Here is a 19,777-nt window from a genome sequence, read left to right on the forward strand (position 1 = left end):
GGATTTTGCAGGGTGAAGGGACGTACTTAGCCCTGCTTCTTGCATCACCGCGTCGCGGAGGTGAGCCGGGGGGGGGGGGGGGGGGGGGGGGGGGGCAAGCGACAAATCTCAATATTTGCGTTTGCAGAGCTACTAGGTCTTCAACACATAAAGATCTAAGACGCGCTGAGGCTTTGATACGCTCAATGATGTGTGCTGCCACGTTCCGTGAGGGAAGGAAAGCGAGCACCGGGAGTCGCAGGAGCGATATGGGATAAGCCAGACGAGGGTGCACAGTGAGAGCTTAGAGAAGTGGCCATTTAATTGAAGAAAGAAATTGAGGCGCGCACGGGAGTAATAGAGATTACAAACTTTTCTTCGACCTGACCTTCACTTTCCGTTGAGCCGTTTTATCAAGATGCCCAAGTGGCCATTATCTTCTCCATCACGCTTATTTTAATCGGATACCGCGCAGACTCCAATACCGGCAGGCAGCGCAAAGGTGGAGGTATATTTGGTATATGTTATAGGTTTGCACCTATTGAAGGCCTCCAGGAGGAGCTTTCCGCGGTTGAAGCTGAGACTTGCTAGAGTGTGTACGGCGCAGTCATCGATTCGCTCGACCTCGTCATAAAGAAGATGCGAGCATACTACATATACAGTAGCAGCAAAAAAGACGCTATATTTCTAAATCCGCATACAGAAGGGGTATTATTAAAAGGTTTAGCGGTTTAGTACAGAAAGGATCTACGGTTTAGTGTAGGCAACATCTAGCAATAGGAAATTTGAACGCCCAACGCTTTCAACTCGAAAAGATACGTAGTCGACTAGCAAACGATAAAACGGCTCTGCTCTGTTATTCTTCTCTATCTCATCACCTTTAACATTAAGATAGCAACTTAACTCCTAAGGGGCCCAGCTACTAACAGCACCAACTACATTAGGACTTAGGCTCTTCCGCCAGGGGCGCAAACCCTAACCACCGTCCAGCTTAAAGTTAAGAAGGCGCTTGCTAAGGACTACGACTACATTAAGAACGTGCGCTTAATGCTCGTACGCTGTAACATCCTTATAGGCTAGCTTACTAGGTGGAGTATGTACGACACAGTCTCTACAGGGCCTTATTAACAACTCGTAGAGGATTGAGCCTTTGTTAGGAAGAAGCAACGGCGACTACACTAACTCCTTCGCCGACTACTTAATAACCCTAATCCCGTTGAGAAGCGGTGGGCCCGCGACTTGGCCGTTTACTACGACAACCTCCTCGCACCAGTACGGCAGATCTACATCGACAACATAGGCCATGTGGACTGAGCCGCAGCGGAAGGACAGCGGTGGCGACAATGGGAGCATACCAAGAGACAGGAAGCGACAGACAGATTAGCAGTGATAATCTACAGTCAATTCAACACCGTGAAACCTCAATGCGTAGGACTCCTTGGAGTCTCATCATGAAGTTGTTCTGCAGGCTCCTCGTCGAGAAGCGAGTGTGTACGGCGACCTACGTACCAGTACTCATGCCATCAATAGCTCGTAGCCTAAAACATTAGTCAATTGCCATGCTGCATCTTATAGAGAAATAGTCACTTACATTGAGCTTCGAAACCATGCACATTCTCAGGACACAGCCTAGACTGTAGATAGGTGTAAAGGCATCGGATCGGGACCTTGACGACTGGGTACTCCAATTTCGGATAGTCCTTGGTGGGGGCCGTATCTCCTGCCCATGAAAGTCCGCCATCGAAGGTAGAAACCGATACATCAAGGAAGGTCTCCGAGATGTAGTCGGCTCCGGTAGACACCATGGTCCGAAAACCAAGCACATTGCCGTATCCATCGATCGTAATCTGCGGACAGCCATGCTCGTTCTTCTCAGGCTGCTGGAGAGCCGCTGAAAGAAACTTGTAGACGTTGAGCCGGAGCTTAGATAGTGTGAATACCTTCTCTACCAACCCCTCAGGCTCGCAGCGCAGTGCGACAGTCACGACCGCTTCTTGTACATACGCAGTCGCGGCCAGGAAGTCAATAACGTCGATGCGGAGCTTATCTAAGGTCGTGGGAGTATCAACTGCGAAGTTCAGTTGGAACACGATCCTTTGATGTTCCACGTAGGGGTAGTTTTTCTTGAGATGTCCTTCACGCTTCATCATACGCCGGCTCCGAGCAAACTGGCGCAATTGCGCGAATTGGCCGAACGAAGTACGCGTCTTGGAAGAACCCATGCCCAGTGTGATGCGAAACGTGTTCTGGAATGTATCCTGAAGCCCTTTGCGCACAGCTCTGCACACCCCTAGCAGCGCCGTGGGGATTCCAAAGCCGGCCTGGGTATCAAGGTCGACGGATATCCCCGGGTGTATAGTGTACATGTAGATGTTGGATAGCACATTCTTCGGTAGCCCGTTCAGACAAGGTCGTCGTTTCCTCTTGGGGTACCAGGAGGGTGTGATGCTGTTGGCATGGCCGGTCTCATTGCGCACATCAGACTCGTGAGGTTTGATGGTCCAGCCAGTATTGCGGATCCAATCGTCGTCGGCCTTATCGGCCTTCTCGATGTGCGTGATGTATACTCGCTCTGACTCTGCGAGCCGCTGTGACGTATGATACTTGTAGACGACGAACCCGCCATTGCCGCACCTGTTGACGTTGATCTCGGCAATGAAGGATGATTGTGCCCTGTTACAGAGACGACCCTGCTCGAAACCGCGTACAATGGCCGTTATATCCTTTGGGCTCGTCCTAGGGCGGTCCCTCGAATACCGCATGTGCGATCGATGTTTTGGCCTCACGAACTGTATTTCGAAGCGTCGTGTCGGGTTCCAGAGAAGATCGATAATGGGCTTCAGGTCGATAGTTTGGTGAGTGAGGTTTTCGACAGAATAAGGGCTGCCAAATAGCCAGGACCCGCTACCATGGCGACATCTGCGCTGCTTCGCATGTGTACAGCCGTCGTCGAGCTCAAAGGTGACATGCAGAAGTAGCGAAAGGTGTGTCGAACTCAGTTGCCTTAGCCATTCTGCTCCATTCGCAACGTACTGGGAGATCCTCTTCTCCGACCGCCAGCAGAAACCCGCAGGCGGAGCGACCACGAATGTATTGGTGGCATACATGGTTGAGGCTGCCTCCTGGTATATTTGCTTGCATGTGAAAAGCAACGCAATGCAGGGTCGCCATGGAGCGCGGTCGGGAAAAGACACAGCCGTAGAGGCGGAGGGATGCCACAGGTCACGCTTAGGCCCAGCATCAATCCTCGCGGGTACGGTTGCACAAGTCGCAGGGCTCGCTATGATACGTACTGGGTTCGCCGACGTGCACAAGTAGCCGTAGACTTCGTTAAGCAGCTCAGCGGAGAGGCTGAGCAAAGAGAGGCGGTTCTGGTCCATCAGAGCGCTCATTTGTTCTTGCCTGTCAGCAAAGGCTTGGGCCAGCGTCCGCGTACAGGGCCGCATTGGGCTACAAAGGTGGCGATACAGTTAGCATAAGTCTTAATTGGCGAAGAAGGGGGTAATAAACTCTTTACCAAGCCTTACTCTTTCCCTGCTAAAGGCGTTAGGAAGAGTTTTCCGCGGGTTTGAACGGCTGTCAAGTGTGGATGGGCGCCGGTCAAGGACAAGTCGAGAGTGCTCTGGCGAACACGGATTCTGCCGTTGGGTGAGTCGCTGTGCGTGATAGGAAGCTGGCCACAATGCTGGATTTGAGGTGCTTCGAACACGGCAATCGCGTCGGGTGTGGTTGAAGTGATGGCAGTCAAGTCGGACGGTGCTCATCGGCTTGAGCTGGATTGCGATCTACCTACATCACTCATGTGCTGGGCATCCTCAGGCTCCGGAAGGCGGCGTAGCTGCGACGAGTCCACGGGTACTCGCGACTGTGAACCATGGGTATACGCTCGGGACCGCGGATCCGGGGTATACGTACCATAGATCCAATCCCAACACTGAATAATCATCTTCGTTTCATTCCACTCCTTCAATACATCTATATGCGCACAACATTCTCTCATATGCACCTCCTTGATATGCTCCTATGCGTTTAGGGTATCCTACTAGTCCCCCCTGTCTCATTCAAAGTACCAATCTGCGATGAAATATCAAGAAAACGCCGAATATACCGTGCTAGATGCCAACCTTACATGCAATGTAGAGAAAGAAAGTGAGCGGCGACGCCAGACCGGGATTTAGAACCGTCGCTATGCAATTTGGCAAAGCAAACACGAGAACCATTCGCAAAGAAATGAAGAAAGAATATGCGTAGGAAGAGCAATTGCAATGACCGCTGCCAACTCCTCACACGATGCGCCACCCGCTTTATATGCCGCTTTGACCCTCGGCTGGCCGACTAGTACGACTTGTATTTCTGTGTGGCAGTCAGTACGCTAGAATCCTAGCTTTGGAATAAGGGGATAACTGACGTCGTCAATCTTCCGCCGACTCTGCGCATCCAAGGCATTACCGACGCCCAACAGGGCGTTTGAAACGGCCTTTGTAGTTCCGATAGCCGGTCTCAGAATAATCGTAGGTGCCCTCCGAGCAATAGCCTTCGCCATGCCGGCACCCGTACCCGTCTCCATAACCTCCGACGGTATTGCTATTACCGCGTCGCGGGCAGTGAGCAGATCCCGTTCCAGAGAGCGTGCAGCGCTCCGAAGACCGACACGCACGCCAATGGGCTGGTGTGCATAGTTCGATACAGCGCGGGGCTCTTCAGAATCCGAGCATGAGGGATCTTCGCCATCCCAGTCGTGGTGGCCGATAGAAGATCCACGGCCAGGTGATGCTTGATCCGGATTGAGGAACTTCTCTGCTCCTTCTAGGATATTCTGTGCTCCAATGGCGACTTTAGCGCCCAGACGCGCAACTTCAGACGTGGTGTTTGTGGCAAAGGCATAGACGCCTTTCTGGAGGCTACGGACTATCCGACCGTCTTTCTTGTATTCGCGCATGGGGACCACGACGAGATCGCGGACGCCAGAACCCACGTTGACGAGTGGCCGAACAGCTGCAAGGCCAGACAGAACGCCGGGTAGCTGATTGCGCTTGACGTCGGGCATCCAGACATCGTTCAATGTCTTATGAAGCTTATCGAATGAGGTGATACCGTAGACAATGGCATGGCGAAGGATAATGTCTGAACCATCCAAGATCAAGAAGTTCATGAATTCAGTCGTGTGGCCCGAGCGCAGGCCGCGATAATCAACCCTCTTGGGCTTGTAGTCAAGCTTGAGTGTCACAGCGTTCACCTCAAGACGCTGAATGAATGGTTGCTCAGACGGCGTGGAACTGTCTAGGGCGGTGTCGTCCTTGAATTCGAAGAAGCGCGTAATGAAGTCGAGCGCATCCTGATCCACATGCAGACGAAGAGGGAGGACGGTTACCCTAATCACTAGTTCAGACGCAGCCAGATCCGTGACCGGCTTTACCGTCAGGAGCTCGAGGTCGATCATGGGACGGTTCATCTCGCGCTGGCTGGGCTCGATGAGACATGTGACGAACTTCTTCCAGGTCGAGCTAGGAACATGGTCATAGATCTCGAAATCCTGAACCCTGACATCAACAGAGTTGACCGTCTCGCCCGTATCAGGAGGATAAACCACGAGATCCACAGCAACGCCCATTAGCTGAAAGGCAATTTTTTTGTGCTTGCTGCGTTCTAATTTCAACCGCCGTCTAGACTTCGTTATGCTACGAGGTCGAACTGTGGCGCCAGTGGATCGAGTGGCCGTCGACGTAGCATAACTCCCAGTTTCGCTCACCTGGTCGTCGATATCCCGGTTGATCTGTCGTGCAAGTGCGCCTTTCTCGTCCTTGATAGGAACACCTATCCAGACGGAGTTGAAGAGGAAATCTTCCTCAACAAAATCGTCGTCTTCATCTTCTTCTCGAGGCTTCCGTCGTCGCTCCTCGGCCCGGGCTTCCACGTCATCAACGGCTTGAGCGATAATGCTGCGCGTTCGCGGCCAGTCATAGCCGTCGAAGAGGTTCCATATAATGTTCATATCGCGAATACGGACCTTGAGAGGAGCATTTGGCACCTTGAACTCGTTGGTGAGGTGGTACTGATTCTTTGTTGAGTCCCATTTCCGAGCCTTGCCTTTGTGTTCGGAGTCTGAGTCCTTGAAGTAGTCCTCATTAAAGTCGAACTCCTGCTCGCCCTCAGCAACTTCGTACTGCTCCTGGAAGCTCTCCAAGAGGCCTCGGTCGCCGCGCTGACGTATGACCGGCGGCGTTGCTAAAGCTCCAAGGTCGTCCTCGCCGAGCATGCTGTCTCCGAGTTCCTCTTCGGTCGGAAGCGACTCTTGATTGTAGAAACTGCCTACAAACTCAAGGTTCGTCGGCACTTCATCCGGAACAAGGTCGGCGTTCTCCATGAAATTGTCATCCTCCCCACCCTCCGGTGCGGAAATGGCATCTCCCGAGAAAGACTGCATCATCTGCTGCAATGGAACTATAGTCCGATACCGCTCGGCCGTCGACGGTGGGGTTGGTGGTTGTAGCCCATTCAAGACCGCAATAAGAGTTTGGGTCGAATCTGCGCAGGACTCAAGAACGAAGAGCTCGTTTTTAAACTCCACGTCCACTAGCTGAGGCTGATCTTTCCCATCTCCTTGAATGCTAACCAGCACCTTCGCCGCGGATATGGAGCTGAGAGACACGTACCCGAGCTCATGTAGCTCTTGCAGATGTCGATGTGAGGGCGTGGTACCGGACGAAGGCAAAATTGACTGTCGTTTCTCCTCAAGTCGCGCAACATCGTCGATAGCATGGATGGAGGCTTTACGAAGTTCGACCTCAATCGAATAATCCATCCTCTTGGATTGCTTTCCTAGAAAATGCGCGTCGGTGAGGACAAAGAGGCCTTTCGCAGGGAACTTTCGAGGATTCAGCCCAAGTGCACAGCTTCTGAGGAGGAGGTCGATGTGCAGAGGTTTCGCGCTATTTGATGACGGGGAAGCCGATGCAGAGCTCTGCCTGCTCAGGCTCTTCGGTGACGACGCTCCTGTAATTGTGGCGACGGAAGACGCGAGGCCAAGGGCAATGTCATCAACGGTGCCATCGTCGGAGATGCCCAGCGCAGCCATTATCGTCGAAACGCGATACTCCGTGCAAAGATTGAAGAGCTTCGCCTTGACCACAGGTTCCATTTCATCCCCAATGATCCGCATCATGATCATGGGTAGCTGATCCTGCGCACGTAGCCTAACGACTTCGTGAACCAAAACCTCATCACCTCGGTGGACGGCAGCTTTCCCAACTTCAGCCGCGAAGAGTGCCGGGACGCCCACATGCGCGATCGATGCATCTTTGACCGAGGCGGACACATCTCCCAACCGTTCATTGATCATTGCGCTGACGTCGAGTTGCTGTACCATCGCAAGGGTAAGGATGCCAGGGCGATCATCATCCGGCAGATACTTTGTGACTTTGGACAGCTTTGCGAGCTCCGCACCCAGTGCTTCTAGTGTCTTCAACTGCGCGATGTCAGAGACGCGCACTCCAACACTACCCACTTCTGCGCGAAAAACAGATCCTTTTCGGCGTTGACGAAGTAGAGTATCGATGAGTATGTCCTCGTCGTTCTCGTACGGGTCCTTGGAAGGGGTGATCATGGAGATAAGCCTCGTTAAGTCTACTTCCTCTGGTGTGAAAAGGAAGTTCACGGTCGTATTTTTGACTTCGATCATGAGGGGAGCTTCGATCTGAGACTGCTCTACGTATGGCCCAGAAAGTTGCACCTCTGACACTTTCAGGCGTAAATTGCTTTCTCGAACCGCCAAGCGGACCGACGTTGTCTGGAGTTGCATGGCACAGCTCTTTCCCTTGAGCACGAACGTAACTTCGCCGAACTGAACATGGATCTTCGGGAGGCTGGATTGACTAGCCTGAGGGACAGGTGCTGGTGTGTCTCTGAAATGCACGCCGCGAGGCCGAGGCGGCGTGGGTGAGAGCACCGGGCTGTTCATCGTGTTCGAAGTAATGGAATTGCTCAACTCCAGGACACCGCTGAATCCTCCGAAAGAACCCAGTGCTTCGTCAAGTTTCTGCATGTCGAACATGACCTTGACGGGGCGTGTGACGACAGTGATACGACGGTCCTTTGCTTGCTCATAATCGATCTCCACGTCATTCATTAATTGCTCTGGGGCGTTGCCGACAGTTCTCCGGGACTTTGGGCGCGGGCTCTGGAAAGCAATGATATCCTGATCGAGAGAGGAGAGTACAAACTTCCCGATCTCTAGCTTGGTGCGGGTTTTTTCTGGTCCGCTTTGGCTTGCCACATGAATTGAGGAGAGACCAATTCTAAGGATAGAGTCGTGCGAGCTCGGATCAAGCGCGGTATAAGATGCCGTGCCTTCCGCTATGGATTCGGCAAAAAGCCGCTGAAACCAAGCGATACCGAAGCGCTTAACCGAAAGCTCAAAGTTAAATCGAGTCTTGCTTCCTACCGAGGCATCCCGTGTCTCTACAGACTCCTTTCCTTGGGTAACCTGGCTAGTCAGGGCCGTTAAAGCTCGGTTGAGCATCTGGAACATAATCCGTCCCGTTGCAAGGTCGATGTGGCTAACAACTGTGCCAACTTCAATGCTAACGGCTGCGGACTGTTCTTGGGAGGTAGGTTTAGGAGGCGTAGACATGAGTTTCTCCACCGGGGGGGATCGTAGGTTCGGACGCCTTCGCGCGGCTTCTTCAAGGGAAGCTTTCCTCAGCGACGTCGAGTGCGCATAACTGGAGAAAGCGCCGGGCATTTCTTGAAAAATTGAATCATCCGCCAGATTCGGAGGTCTAAAATCAAACCCAGACTCTTCAGGGGTCGGCCCAGTAGTTTCATCTCGCGGTTGCTCTTCGCCGAGTCCTAGCGGGAACCACACGGTTATTTCGTCCACGGTTAAGAAAAGCTTGGCGAGCCTCAGAGGGAGTTTATCTTCTGACCCTAGAGAGCGCTTGACATGGTCCGGTGCGGATGCTCGACCAGTTTCATGCGGGGAGGAGAACATGCTTTGTCGACTTCCAGGACGTGGCGTTTCACAGCCATCGTCAGCCTCCGCTTGAGGCCGCAGAATGCTGCTGGCAACCATGGCTTCCGGGATCGGACCAGACGTATCAGGCTCGGTGTCGCGGCTTGATGCCGATGATGAAGAATCCCAGCCCCCTGGTATATCGGGGCGATGGCTGCTGTCGGATGGTGCAGCGCTCAATGCACTCATGTACATGCTTTCCGCATCATCATGAGAGAAGATTTTGGATTCGCTGAGATCTTCCTCCTGGCGAGAATGGCTGCTACGACCAGTAGACGAATTACGTGTGCTTTGCTCCGGGCTATGCTCCTCTTGGAGATGATGCCGTGCGTGATCCAGGTTGTCTGTCCAGGGATGCTCTGATATCCTAGATTGCGACGGTGAGTTGTCGTTGGGTATTGCAGACGCTGGTTCCTGTCCAAGCGCAGACACAGAGAGCAACTGAGAGGTTGCAGATGCGCTTTGGGAAGGAGGGTGCCTCTCTTGGCGACTTGAACTGGCGCCATCCATGCCCCACAAATTCGAGCCCTCCTCGGAGAAATGTCTACTGTTATGTGGATCATCAACCCGAGAATCGAGAAGATTGTTCTGCGCAGCGTAATCTAGGAGGCCTTCATCGTCGTACAGTATGCTACTCGCACTCATATCGGGAGCAGGTAGGGAGGCCTGCGATTCGTCCATCGTCGCACTGCGGTCCATACCATCATCTGAAGTAGCATCTGCAAATCTGTCATCATCTATGGTATGGATAGATGAGGCAAGCGGGATCCTATGTACAGAGGACGCTTCGGGTTGCGGGTCTGCGACTGGGCTCAGATCACGAATCGAAGGAAGATCATGTATCGAAGCTTGGGGCGATACGACGTCATCTTCTGGGACAGGAGCAGACTCGAATTCACGGCGGACGGATGCGTGACTAATTGATGGCTCACTCTGGCTCTTCTGGCTTGAAGAGACCTCAGAGCGAGTGTCTGCCGGAGAAGTGGACCTGGAGATCCTCGACATTGAGACAAAATTGTCTGCATCCGATATCAGTCGGGCAAAGACGTTCTCGACTCGCATTCGACGCTTTCCGATTTTCGACGACGATCCTCGCTCCGGGTTCGGGAGAGTTTCGATATCTACCCGGGGGCTAGCAGTCACTGAGTCGATGGCAATGCGGCCGACATGAAAATTCAGCGCCACATGGGGATCGTCGTCTTCCTTGGATGCATTTGAGGCGTCTGAGGGGAACTGATCCTGGACTTCGATATCGACGTTATTGATGATGATTTTCAGACGATCCAGCGCTGTATTGAGAATGTTCCGAAGATATGCAGGAAGAGCCAACGGAGCTCCCATACCTGCGGTGCTCTCATCATCCCCATCATCGCTTGAAGAGACCGACTCTTGTAGATATGCGGACTGAGACTCCAATTCTTGCTCGAGCTCCCGAATCTCGGCCTCCGGCTCTTCTCTGATGAAAGACTTCGCAAGATCCTCTACAGTCGGAATATGTTCCTCTTCGTCCCCTGACGAGTACTCGCTCAAATTGTCTGCGGGTGGGGGAGGGGACAATGGCCGCCTGCGAAGCGGAGACCGCGCCCGGGGTGGGGATGGTTCTTTCCCGCGGGGGCTCAAATTTGCATCTGCTTCCTGCAATCTAGCATGGACCTGAATGCCGTCTATCTCGATTATAATTTGTGGTACACCGAAGTCGAGGACGAAGGTTACGCGGAGAAGCGAGGCTCGAGCTCTGGAGAGGTGGACTTCCGGCGGCAGCGTAAGATGAAGAAGAGCTATGAGTTTCTACAACATACAATCAGCATACGCCCTACTATCACATACCAGAGATATATTTATACCTTAACACGGAGCCCGACATCCCTCACTTCGAGCGTAGTCTTCTTGCCGACATCGACACTAACAAACTCGGCCGGATCTTTGTCGAGGATATCGATATGCCGAAGACCGAACAGCAAAAGTTTCTTGCCGATCGAGGAGGACACTGCAGAAAAGAACGCCATGTTGATTGTGCTTGGCGGTGGTGCGGTGTGTGTGGTGGGCGAGTCGAGCGCCTACCGCCGCGCCGAAGGGCACTCCATAAGTACAGCCCCAGCGCAGTAGCCCGGACACAAGTGAAAAGACAACAAGGGAGCGAAAGGCGTGTTCGCTAAGGATATACAGCAGCGGCGGAAGAGGTGCGATTCCTGGGTTTGCTCGTCGCGACTCTAGGAAAGGTGAATGGAGGGGACTGAGAGCGTTTGCGAGCGTCAAGGGGCGTGAGGATGTGTGGCGGGCAGCCACTCGTCGACGTATGCGATCACGGGGGAATGGGCGGGTTAGGATAGGACGGATGTCCAGCAGTGAATGGACAGATGATGCAGTCCCCAGGCAGCCCAGCGGTCGGGTCAGTCGAAGCCACCCCGCGTCGCACAGACCGCGGCTAATGGCGGGCTCACGTGCTGATAAGGGCCAGATAAGACGGGCACTAAGCCGCTTTCGACTATTACGTCAGCCGCTCATCCAAGAGGGAAACGATCGTGACTGTTCTTTGACTTTTGCTACCTCTGAAAATCTCTTTCCCCCTTAGAGATACATCGACCATTGCGTGCACTGGGCGATAATGGCGCCAGACCTAGCGCTTAACGACGAGGATTGGGAGCAGGCCGAGGGCGTCCCAAGTCTCAGCGACCCGTTCATCCAAAAGTATCTTTCCGGAAGAGACGCCCTAGTAGAGCAAGAAAAGAGACAACGAAGCGGTTGGTAGATTGGCAGACGCCTAAGTACTCAAAGGATCGACGTCTGACAGGTTCAGACTATCATTTCCGCCAAAGCCTTTCCCCGATGGCCACAGAGGCCTGCGCGATCGTATCTCAGATAAGATTCGCCGAGCGACAAACTTTGTGGACCAGAGAGTATGAGGACAGCCTCATGAGCGAGCATGTGGACGTCTTCCCTGGAATGATGTTCACACTCGCCAAGGACCGCATGGAGAAGAGCAAGCTATGGCAGATTGTGAAGAAGATGCCGAAAGGAGCGCTTCTGCACTGTCATCTCGAAGCAATGTTGGACTTGGACTGGGCGCTCGAGGAGGCGTTCGCTACGGAGGATATATGCATAAGGAGCGATGCGCCGCTGACGAACGAGCAGGCGCGCTTAAAGACACGGTTTTCTTTTACCTACTCCAAGACGAAAGCGAACAGCGAGATCTCCATATGGAGGGACGAGTATTCTGCAGATACTCAAGTTCCTCTTACAAAAGCCGCGGACAGTTTCCCGGACGGAGGTCGAGAAGGCTTCATCGAATGGGTACGGTCACGGACCACCATCACGGCGGATGAGCATCTGAAGCACCACGAAGGGCCGAACGAGGTCTGGCGCAAATTCATATCCTGCTTCCCAATCCTAGGCTCAATCATCTATTACGAACCAATCTTCCGCAAGTTTGTACGTAAAATGTGCAAGCAGCTGCTGGACGATGGCGTCTTCTACGTCGACATGAGATCGGCATTTTACACACCTTACAGGTGCCTCGGGAAAGAGGAGTGGGATCCGGACTTCTTCAACATGCTTGAACATATGGAGGAAGAAATTGAGAAGTTCAAGGCATCTGAGGAGGGTAAGGACTTCTGGGGCGCTCGGATGATCTGGACGACAGTGCGCGCTTTTGACAAGCGTCAGATCATCGAGAGCATGAAACAATGCATCGAGATGAAAATCGAGTTTCCAGAGCTTATCGCCGGATATGACCTTGTGGGCCAAGAAGACCTCGGTCGGCCTCTAGCGGACCTTGCACCCGAACTCTTCTACTTCCGCAAGAAGTGCGCAGAAGAAGGCGTCGACATTCCCTTCTTCTTCCACGCTGGCGAAACCCTCGGCGACGGCGACTCCGTTGACGAGAACCTATTCGATGCTATTTTGCTCGGAACGCGAAGGATCGGTCACGGCTTCTCCCTGTACAAACATCCGTTGCTTATGGACATGGTTAGGGAGAAGAAGATCCTCATCGAAAGTTGCCCAGTTTCCAACGAAGTGTTACGGCTCTGTGGTAGCATCATGAGCCACCCTCTTCCCGCACTGTTGGCCCGCGGCGTATCATGCTCGCTTTGCAACGACGACCCCACTATCCTCGGACAAGGTGTCTCTGGGATGTCTCACGACTTCTGGCAGGCTCTGCAAGGCTGGGAGAATCTTGGACTCGAAGGCCTAGGTTCACTAGCCGAGAATAGCGTGCGCTGGGCGAGCTTCCAGGACTACAGCCAGAAAGAGTGGGTCCAAGACATCAAAGAAGGGACGATGGGAAAAGGCATAAGAGCCGAAAGGTTGAAAGAGTGGACGAAGAGGTGGGAGAGGTTTTGCGCTTGGATAGTGGATGAGTACGGGGTTGATGAGAATCTTGATCCTGAGGAGTGAACTGGTGGGGAGAGAAGCCCTCACGGTGTGGAGTTCTCTGGAGATATCGACGCACTTATAGTCAGCTATACGACCTGTATGGCGAGCCCTTAAATCTGGAGAATTCTCTACCGCAAGAGAGGGTAACAGAGGACACATTCAACAGTCGCGGATCAAGACTGCCCAGCTCAGACGGGAGAAAGAGGATGGGTAAATAGACTTGCATGACTCAACGTCGCACTGGAGGGGAGATTATATTCTTGTCCCACATGAATTCCCAATTCCTGGTACCGCCATCCTAACAATCTCCGTCTCTCAAGCATGACCGTTTGATCGGCATCTCTACCACCCGAGCACACATCCTTACAGCCCCCACAAGTTTGCACCCCAATAATCTCCGTAGTTCTTCATCCACGTCGCTCTATACCCCTTAACAGCTAACTGCACGCGCTCTAGCAATTGGTCTGCCTTCTCCTGCTCTTCCTCTGACGCGAAGTACTTCGCATAGATAACGTTTACCCAGAAAGTGGTCTCTGCAGTCGCCAGGAGCGCAAAGCCGGTGTAGATAGTGTAACGGACTGGACGGCTCGAGGCTCGAATTTGAGCGAAGAGGTTGAAGGGAGCTGGCTCATGGATTGGTGTCGGGTTGGACGGTGGCTTTGAAGACGGGATTTGTGGTATTATTGAGGAGCCGAAGCAGCGGGAGGCAGGTTGAATAGGAGCACATGGAAGGAGTTTGATGAGTGCTGGGTGTGTGCTTGGCATTGACGCTCGTCTTGATAGTACTCGGATAGGCAACATGGCTGACGATAATTCGAAATGAAATACCACGAAAGATGAAGCGAAAAGTATGAGCTGATGCTCCCCCACTTACCTACCATCCTTTTATATACACTGGTGCCTTCACTTCGTACACCCATAGTTATAAGCTGACTAACCCCCTAAGGAACGCCAAGTAGAGTTGTCCAAATCGGTCGATACACTGCGAACCGCGGCACGTGAGCGTAATCTCCCAGGTTTTCATCGCCTTGCCCGAACGGGCGCTCGGCGGATTGCCCTGCGCCGGTGACGTCGTGCACAACAGCACCCGTAAACAAGTGGCTGGAAGCGCTCGCATCTCTGCAACGCTGAACACATGGCGCATGAGGTCATACGAAAACGCAGCGCCAATCGTTCCACGGTGAAACAGAAACAAGAACGAAAGTGAGGTGGCTGGTCAAAGCGGGGAGTCATGGCGGTGCAGGGGCAGGGATGGGTGCTGTATCCTGTTGGACGAGTCAGGCACGCATCGCTGTACCACGCGCCGCCAGGCCCAGTGATTCCTCCCTCAACACTCAACCGCCACTTATTTCCTATGTAATCGACACCTACCACCTACCTCCGAGTATGAGCGATACTCACAGCACCGCAATACCACGAACTTCAGCTACAGCGCGCAGGCGGACAGCGGCTATTCGCGCGTCGGCTTCGCCAGCCCCGCGGTAGCACACACTTATGGACTCCGACATAGCTCGCAGCAGCAGCATTCCAGGGCCCCAATGTTGCTGCGGCAGCAACGACTGCGCTTTTCTAGCCCACAATGGAAAGCTGCTCGAGGGCCTAGAACGCGATGTGTCCAAGGCCGCTCAACTAGGTCAGGTATGCACTTTGATCACTCTCACTGTAGCTTGACGACCGTATTCGTATCCTTGTAACCTATGCGCCATGTCGCTGACCTTTGCGTTACAGGCCCTGCTCGTCCGCCATGAAGCCTACGTCGCCGACTCGGAGAGGGAGCGCAGGCAGATGACCGCCACGATCGAAGGCTTGGAGAAAGAGAAGATGGAGCTGGAGGAGAGGAATGCGCAGACGATAAAGGCGAACCGCGACCTTTTGGACCGGCTGGAGCAGTTGAACGAGGCGGTAGCAGCGTCGGACGCCCAAGTACAAGCTCTCACGGATACGCTGCATTCAACGGAAGAGGAGATTCAGCGGCTAAGCTCCCTTGCTGCGCGAACGCAGGCCCTCGAACGGCAGTTGATCGATTTGGAGCGGGAGCAGTCGCAGCTGCAGTCCACACTAGAGACGAGCATCGGGGATGAGCGGACGGCGGTGCAGCGGTGGAGAAGGGCGGAGAAGACGATAGCGGATCTCCAGGACCAAATCGACCGCATCGAAAAGGAGGCTCGGGAAGAGCGGGAACGTCACGTCGAGATTGTCGCACGCATGGAACGGCGAATGGCCGTGGACGGAGAGCTGGCAACGGCGGCTGGGAGATTGAAGGCAAAAGCAGGCCCCGAAAAAGGAGGGACAAATATCGTCTCGCACTTTGTTAAGGACATCCTGCTCGACAACGCGAATCTTCAGCATGGTATTCTCGAGCTGCGGGAAATGCTGCTTAACTCAAATGAAGAGGTAGAACGGCTACGGGAGCAGCTGCGAGTCCATCAGCCCGTCTCTCCCATGGAGACCACCGACAACGCCGCTACCCCTACGTTGCAGAAAGAGCTGGGAACTGAGCCAGTCTTCAACCAGGAGCTACATATCCACCACCATTACCACGGTTCAACGCCCAAGGCACAGCCGCATCGAAAACCCAAGAAGAAACGCTTCAGTCTCACACCAACACACTTCACACCACCCGATCCATCGACTTCGGCAGCAATTCTTTCGCAAACTGCTGTAACCGTACCCAATTCGAATCGCTGGTCTAACGCGACCACGCTCGCCCCTTCGCTCCCCGGATCACCACTTTCCATGTCGCACCGCGGATCCATCTATGACCGCGTGTTCAGCGACGTTCCATATGACTCTTCACGGCCTACGAGTCCGTCAGACTCAATCGACCTCCAATCACCCATGTTCACACCCTCTAAGCTATTCACACAGGACGATACTTTCCGCCACCACAGAAAGAAATCGCAAAGCCTGAAACCACCAAGCCTTTCGACAATTCGTAGTACAAGCACACCCATCTCCATCACTGCTAAGAGCAGCCCGGCAACGGCCGTCATCTCAGCCGTCAGTCCCGCGAACTCGCTCGCAAACGAAGTCTTCACTCTCTCACCATCTCTCGACCCACAATCTGCGATCCGTGAGGAGAGCGAGGATGCCTCCCTTAACAACGCAGGATCAGAATCCCAAGCTTCACCTGAGGAGATCGATGACTTGGTATCTCCAATGACTCAAATCCGGCCCCCACTCCTCCGTCGAGCTGCATCCCACGAATCGCTCATCTCCATCTCCGGAATGGACATCCACACTCTTCAATCTCGACCTTCGCAACTCCTCTCGTCCTCTCCACGCTTCGCCTCCCCTGCCGGAGGCGGCTCACTTAATCCAGAACTCACGCCCTGGATCGCAACAGCCACACCGCACCTCTCCCGCCGCAATCTCGACAGCAGCACCTTCAATCGCTCGCTGCTCTACTCAAGCATGGCGTCCCAGAAACGCAACGTCAGCGCCAGCAGCCGGAAGAGCGAAGGGCTGGGGAAGAAGGTTGGTGGCTGGGTGTTGGGGAAATGGGGCGCTACCCCTGCTCCGTCTTCTCCCCGCCCCGACTCGGCCAAATCGGGAGAGACCCAATCTTCGACTGATACGGTCAAGAAGGGGGCAAAACCGAAGGAGGCGCCTATTAAGCTGAGACCGCCGGGCATCAATCAATCAGGCCCAATTTGGGGCTTCTTCGACGTACCGCCTACGCCTACAAAGGTCGTAGTTACGGACCTAGATGCCGACGCGCTGGGGGAGGCGCTCGCAGAGGATTAACATTCTTCTCCTTTCCCCAAGGGAGCCAGTCGCTAATGCATTTCCTATCCTTCCTTTTTTTCCCTTTTGGTCTTGATATCCATCCATTATACAGGCCTCAAAGTGGGGCGGCGGGCGTTCGTTTATCTTGGATCCATGGGAGTAGATTGGATTTGTCCCATTGCATCGTTGGCGTTTTATACCTCGAGTAGATTGACGGGATCATGGGTTATGAGTTTGAGTTTGGATATTTGACTTTTCTGGCTTTTTGGATGGATATACCCCGACCGACCGACAGACCGACAGACACCGTCCGGTAATTTCCTAGTGTCTATCCGCACTTATTTAGATCAGGGTATGGGGAAGTATTAATTTGTAGTTAGTTAATAGACCGAGGGCGACGATGACTTGAAAACTGAGAAGTTCAGACGATGGCAAGATGGACAAATATCATTAATCCTCGGCCGTCTCCAATGCGAAAATGAACACTGGATTCTACGAAATTGACAAGTGACACCAAGACACCATGCTAGCTTACAGACATTGTACAGTACAATAGGCACGTGGGATATATAGAGCAAGGACAGACGAGCGGATGAGAAAAGTGCTGGGACCGGGCCCATTCAGGTAGGTGTAAGCCAGTTTTTGTACAGGCAGGAGCATAGCGATCCGGCGTCTTGCGCGTCGAGGGTGATCTGGTCGCCTTGTTGCCCGTCGGACATCTTGTAGCAGCTGGGCACGCTTTGGCCGCCGCCGACGAGTTGTTCGACGCGTACAGCTACGAGCCTGTTAGCTTTTCAATGCCCTCTCAGGGTGATTAGGAGGGCTTACCAAAGGGCCACACGGTGGAGCTAGGGTCACCCGTCGGATCGCCATGCTCTGTATCCGGGTAGGATTTTGCCATCTTCGTGTACAGATACGCCTGCAGATCCGTGTTGTCGAAATTGCACTCCGTACTCGCGTTATCGTCGGTTAGATTCGTGCTCGGGGTCACTGTCTTGGTCGAGCTGATTTGAAATCTGTATCTCTCCGTATCCTTGCCCTCATCCAGCAACTCGAAGTCGGCGTTCTTGAATGATATCGAGAAAGGATTCTCCGTCGAGGAGATGGTGTAAGCGCCCGCAGACCCAGATATTATCCAGTTGAAAGTCGCGACGGCTTTTGAGCGGTCGGAGTAGTACGTCGAGTAGGGATAGCATGTCCAGGTTGCCGGGTTTGCTGTGCAGTTTGTTTGGACGGTGTCGAGGAACGTTACAAGAGAGTAGGAACCTAGCGGGAAGTCGGGGGGTACGCTGATAGTGGATGTGGATGTCGGGGAGGAGGGAGACGTAGGGGATAGGGAAGCGGTCGGGTCGGAGGCTTGTTGGGGGTCATCGGTGGTTGAGCTGGTTGCCGTCAGTCTATCACTTGTACATACAGGAGCGGCATCCTCGCCATACCTGCTTGTCTTCTTCTTTTTCAACCCAACAGCCAATCCTACCGCCAGCGCTATTATAATGGCGACTAGTATCGCTAGTATAATAGCCAGCCGTTTCCACCCTCCTCTCTTCGCAATCTGCTTGTGATTCCTCAACGCCGCGAACTTCTTCTCGCCATCCGACCACACGCTGAAACTATATCCGCTCGAATTGTTGCTGTTATCCTCCAGGCTCTCTCTCGGTGCGTCTGCCAGCGCTGGGCTCAACCCGCTCTTCCGTACCGACGCCCGATGTGAATCACGTGCCTTCGAGGCGTGGGAGTCGCCATTCTCGAGGATGACGGACAGACGCTGGCCTGCCGGCGTGGAGATGCGTTTCGGCTGCGGCTCGACAATTTCCTGGTGCTGTTTCGATGAGCGGTTCCAGAAGTCCATGGCGATGTAGATGCGGATGCGGGTGCGAGTGGTTGGACGTGTTTCTCGCGAGGTTGGTCAAGGCCGCGCCGCTCGTGGAATTGCGTCCCGTCTGCGGTCCCAGGTCCCTTGGACGCCCAATGGCTTTCGCCGGTTCTCTCTGTGTTTCAACCGCCTCCTAAATATCCATATCGTGCTCGTTCGGAAGGACGCTCGATGCTCGATGCTCGACGCTCGTGCAGAAGTTTTCCGAAGTCGACAGCGGAACGAGGTGAGGAGAAGGACGCAGCGCGCTCGGGACACCCCATCGCCAGCGCTTCGAGCCGGGAGCGAGCTTGGACCGCACGTGGAGAGCTTGCACGGCATGGCGCAAAGGATGTGGTGTCGCCATCTCCCGTTGCAGACTAGGGGGTGGCAGCCGTGCAGCTGGTTTCAAAGCTAAAGTCATTTGTGTGGGCTGGAAGCGGGATAGCGGGAAAACACGATGCTATTCCGGGTAAAGCTGAGGGTGGGAATACTGCAGATCGAGACCCTGGCCCTGCTGTCTGGGGGCTGGGAGACGCTGCGTGTCAGAAGGGGTTTGGTTTGGCGAGAGCGGAAGCGAAGAGGAACGAGGTGTGAGCCGTGCCGTGGAGGCGGCGGAGGCGGTGGAAGCGGTGTTGAAGGCTTTATCGAACGATAAGAGGAACGAGAGCATCATAAAGCCTCCGGAATTGCAGGGAAATCGATCGATGGCGATATCATCAGGGGTATCGATGTATGGTTCACGAGTCGTGTGCTTGCTGTTCCTGCATTGTGGAAGGCAGCCGGCAGGGATCACGCCCCCTCGCTCTTGCCAAGCCGTGACTTCCAAATTC

At 53.8% G+C, this 19,777-nt stretch overlaps 5 protein-coding genes across 5 annotated transcripts; 2 read left to right on the forward strand and 3 right to left on the reverse strand.

Annotated features, from left to right (window-relative positions):
• Positions 1 to 4,314: 4,314 nt before the first annotated feature.
• On the reverse strand, positions 4,315 to 10,995 carry BU26DRAFT_567004 (uncharacterized protein; the record flags this gene model as incomplete). The annotated part of the gene is made up of 3 exons (XM_033833602.1): positions 4,315 to 4,332; positions 4,388 to 10,777; positions 10,834 to 10,995. The coding sequence occupies 3 exons, from the start codon at positions 10,993 to 10,995 to the stop codon at positions 4,315 to 4,317; spliced, it is 6,570 nt and encodes a 2,189-aa protein (XP_033681655.1).
• Positions 10,996 to 11,594: 599 nt separating this feature from the next.
• On the forward strand, positions 11,595 to 13,384 carry BU26DRAFT_532403 (Metallo-dependent hydrolase; the record flags this gene model as incomplete). Its single annotated transcript, XM_033831096.1, has 2 exons — positions 11,595 to 11,730; positions 11,787 to 13,384. The coding sequence occupies 2 exons, from the start codon at positions 11,595 to 11,597 to the stop codon at positions 13,382 to 13,384; spliced, it is 1,734 nt and encodes a 577-aa protein (XP_033681656.1).
• Positions 13,385 to 13,726: 342 nt separating this feature from the next.
• Positions 13,727 to 14,128, reverse strand: BU26DRAFT_606868 (uncharacterized protein; the record flags this gene model as incomplete). Its single annotated transcript, XM_033835702.1, has 1 exon — positions 13,727 to 14,128. One exon carries the CDS (start codon positions 14,126 to 14,128, stop codon positions 13,727 to 13,729), a length of 402 nt encoding a protein of 133 aa, XP_033681657.1.
• Positions 14,129 to 14,727: 599 nt separating this feature from the next.
• On the forward strand, positions 14,728 to 17,508 carry BU26DRAFT_50747 (uncharacterized protein). The gene is made up of 2 exons (XM_033826999.1): positions 14,728 to 15,001; positions 15,092 to 17,508. The coding sequence occupies exons 1-2, from the start codon at positions 14,858 to 14,860 to the stop codon at positions 17,108 to 17,110; spliced, it is 2,163 nt and encodes a 720-aa protein (XP_033681658.1). The 5' UTR covers positions 14,728 to 14,857; the 3' UTR covers positions 17,111 to 17,508.
• On the reverse strand, positions 17,412 to 19,172 carry BU26DRAFT_50754 (uncharacterized protein). Its single transcript, XM_033827005.1, has 3 exons — positions 18,529 to 19,172; positions 17,921 to 18,474; positions 17,412 to 17,867 (listed from the first exon to the last, which is right to left on the reverse strand). Exons 1-3 carry the CDS (start codon positions 18,939 to 18,941, stop codon positions 17,713 to 17,715), a joined length of 1,122 nt encoding a protein of 373 aa, XP_033681659.1. The 5' UTR covers positions 18,942 to 19,172; the 3' UTR covers positions 17,412 to 17,712.
• Positions 19,173 to 19,777: the final 605 nt, after the last annotated feature.

Source organism: Trematosphaeria pertusa (assembly GCF_010094035.1).
Source record: "Trematosphaeria pertusa strain CBS 122368 unplaced genomic scaffold BU26scaffold_10, whole genome shotgun sequence".
In the NCBI taxonomy this organism is placed as follows: domain Eukaryota; kingdom Fungi; phylum Ascomycota; class Dothideomycetes; order Pleosporales; family Trematosphaeriaceae; genus Trematosphaeria; species Trematosphaeria pertusa.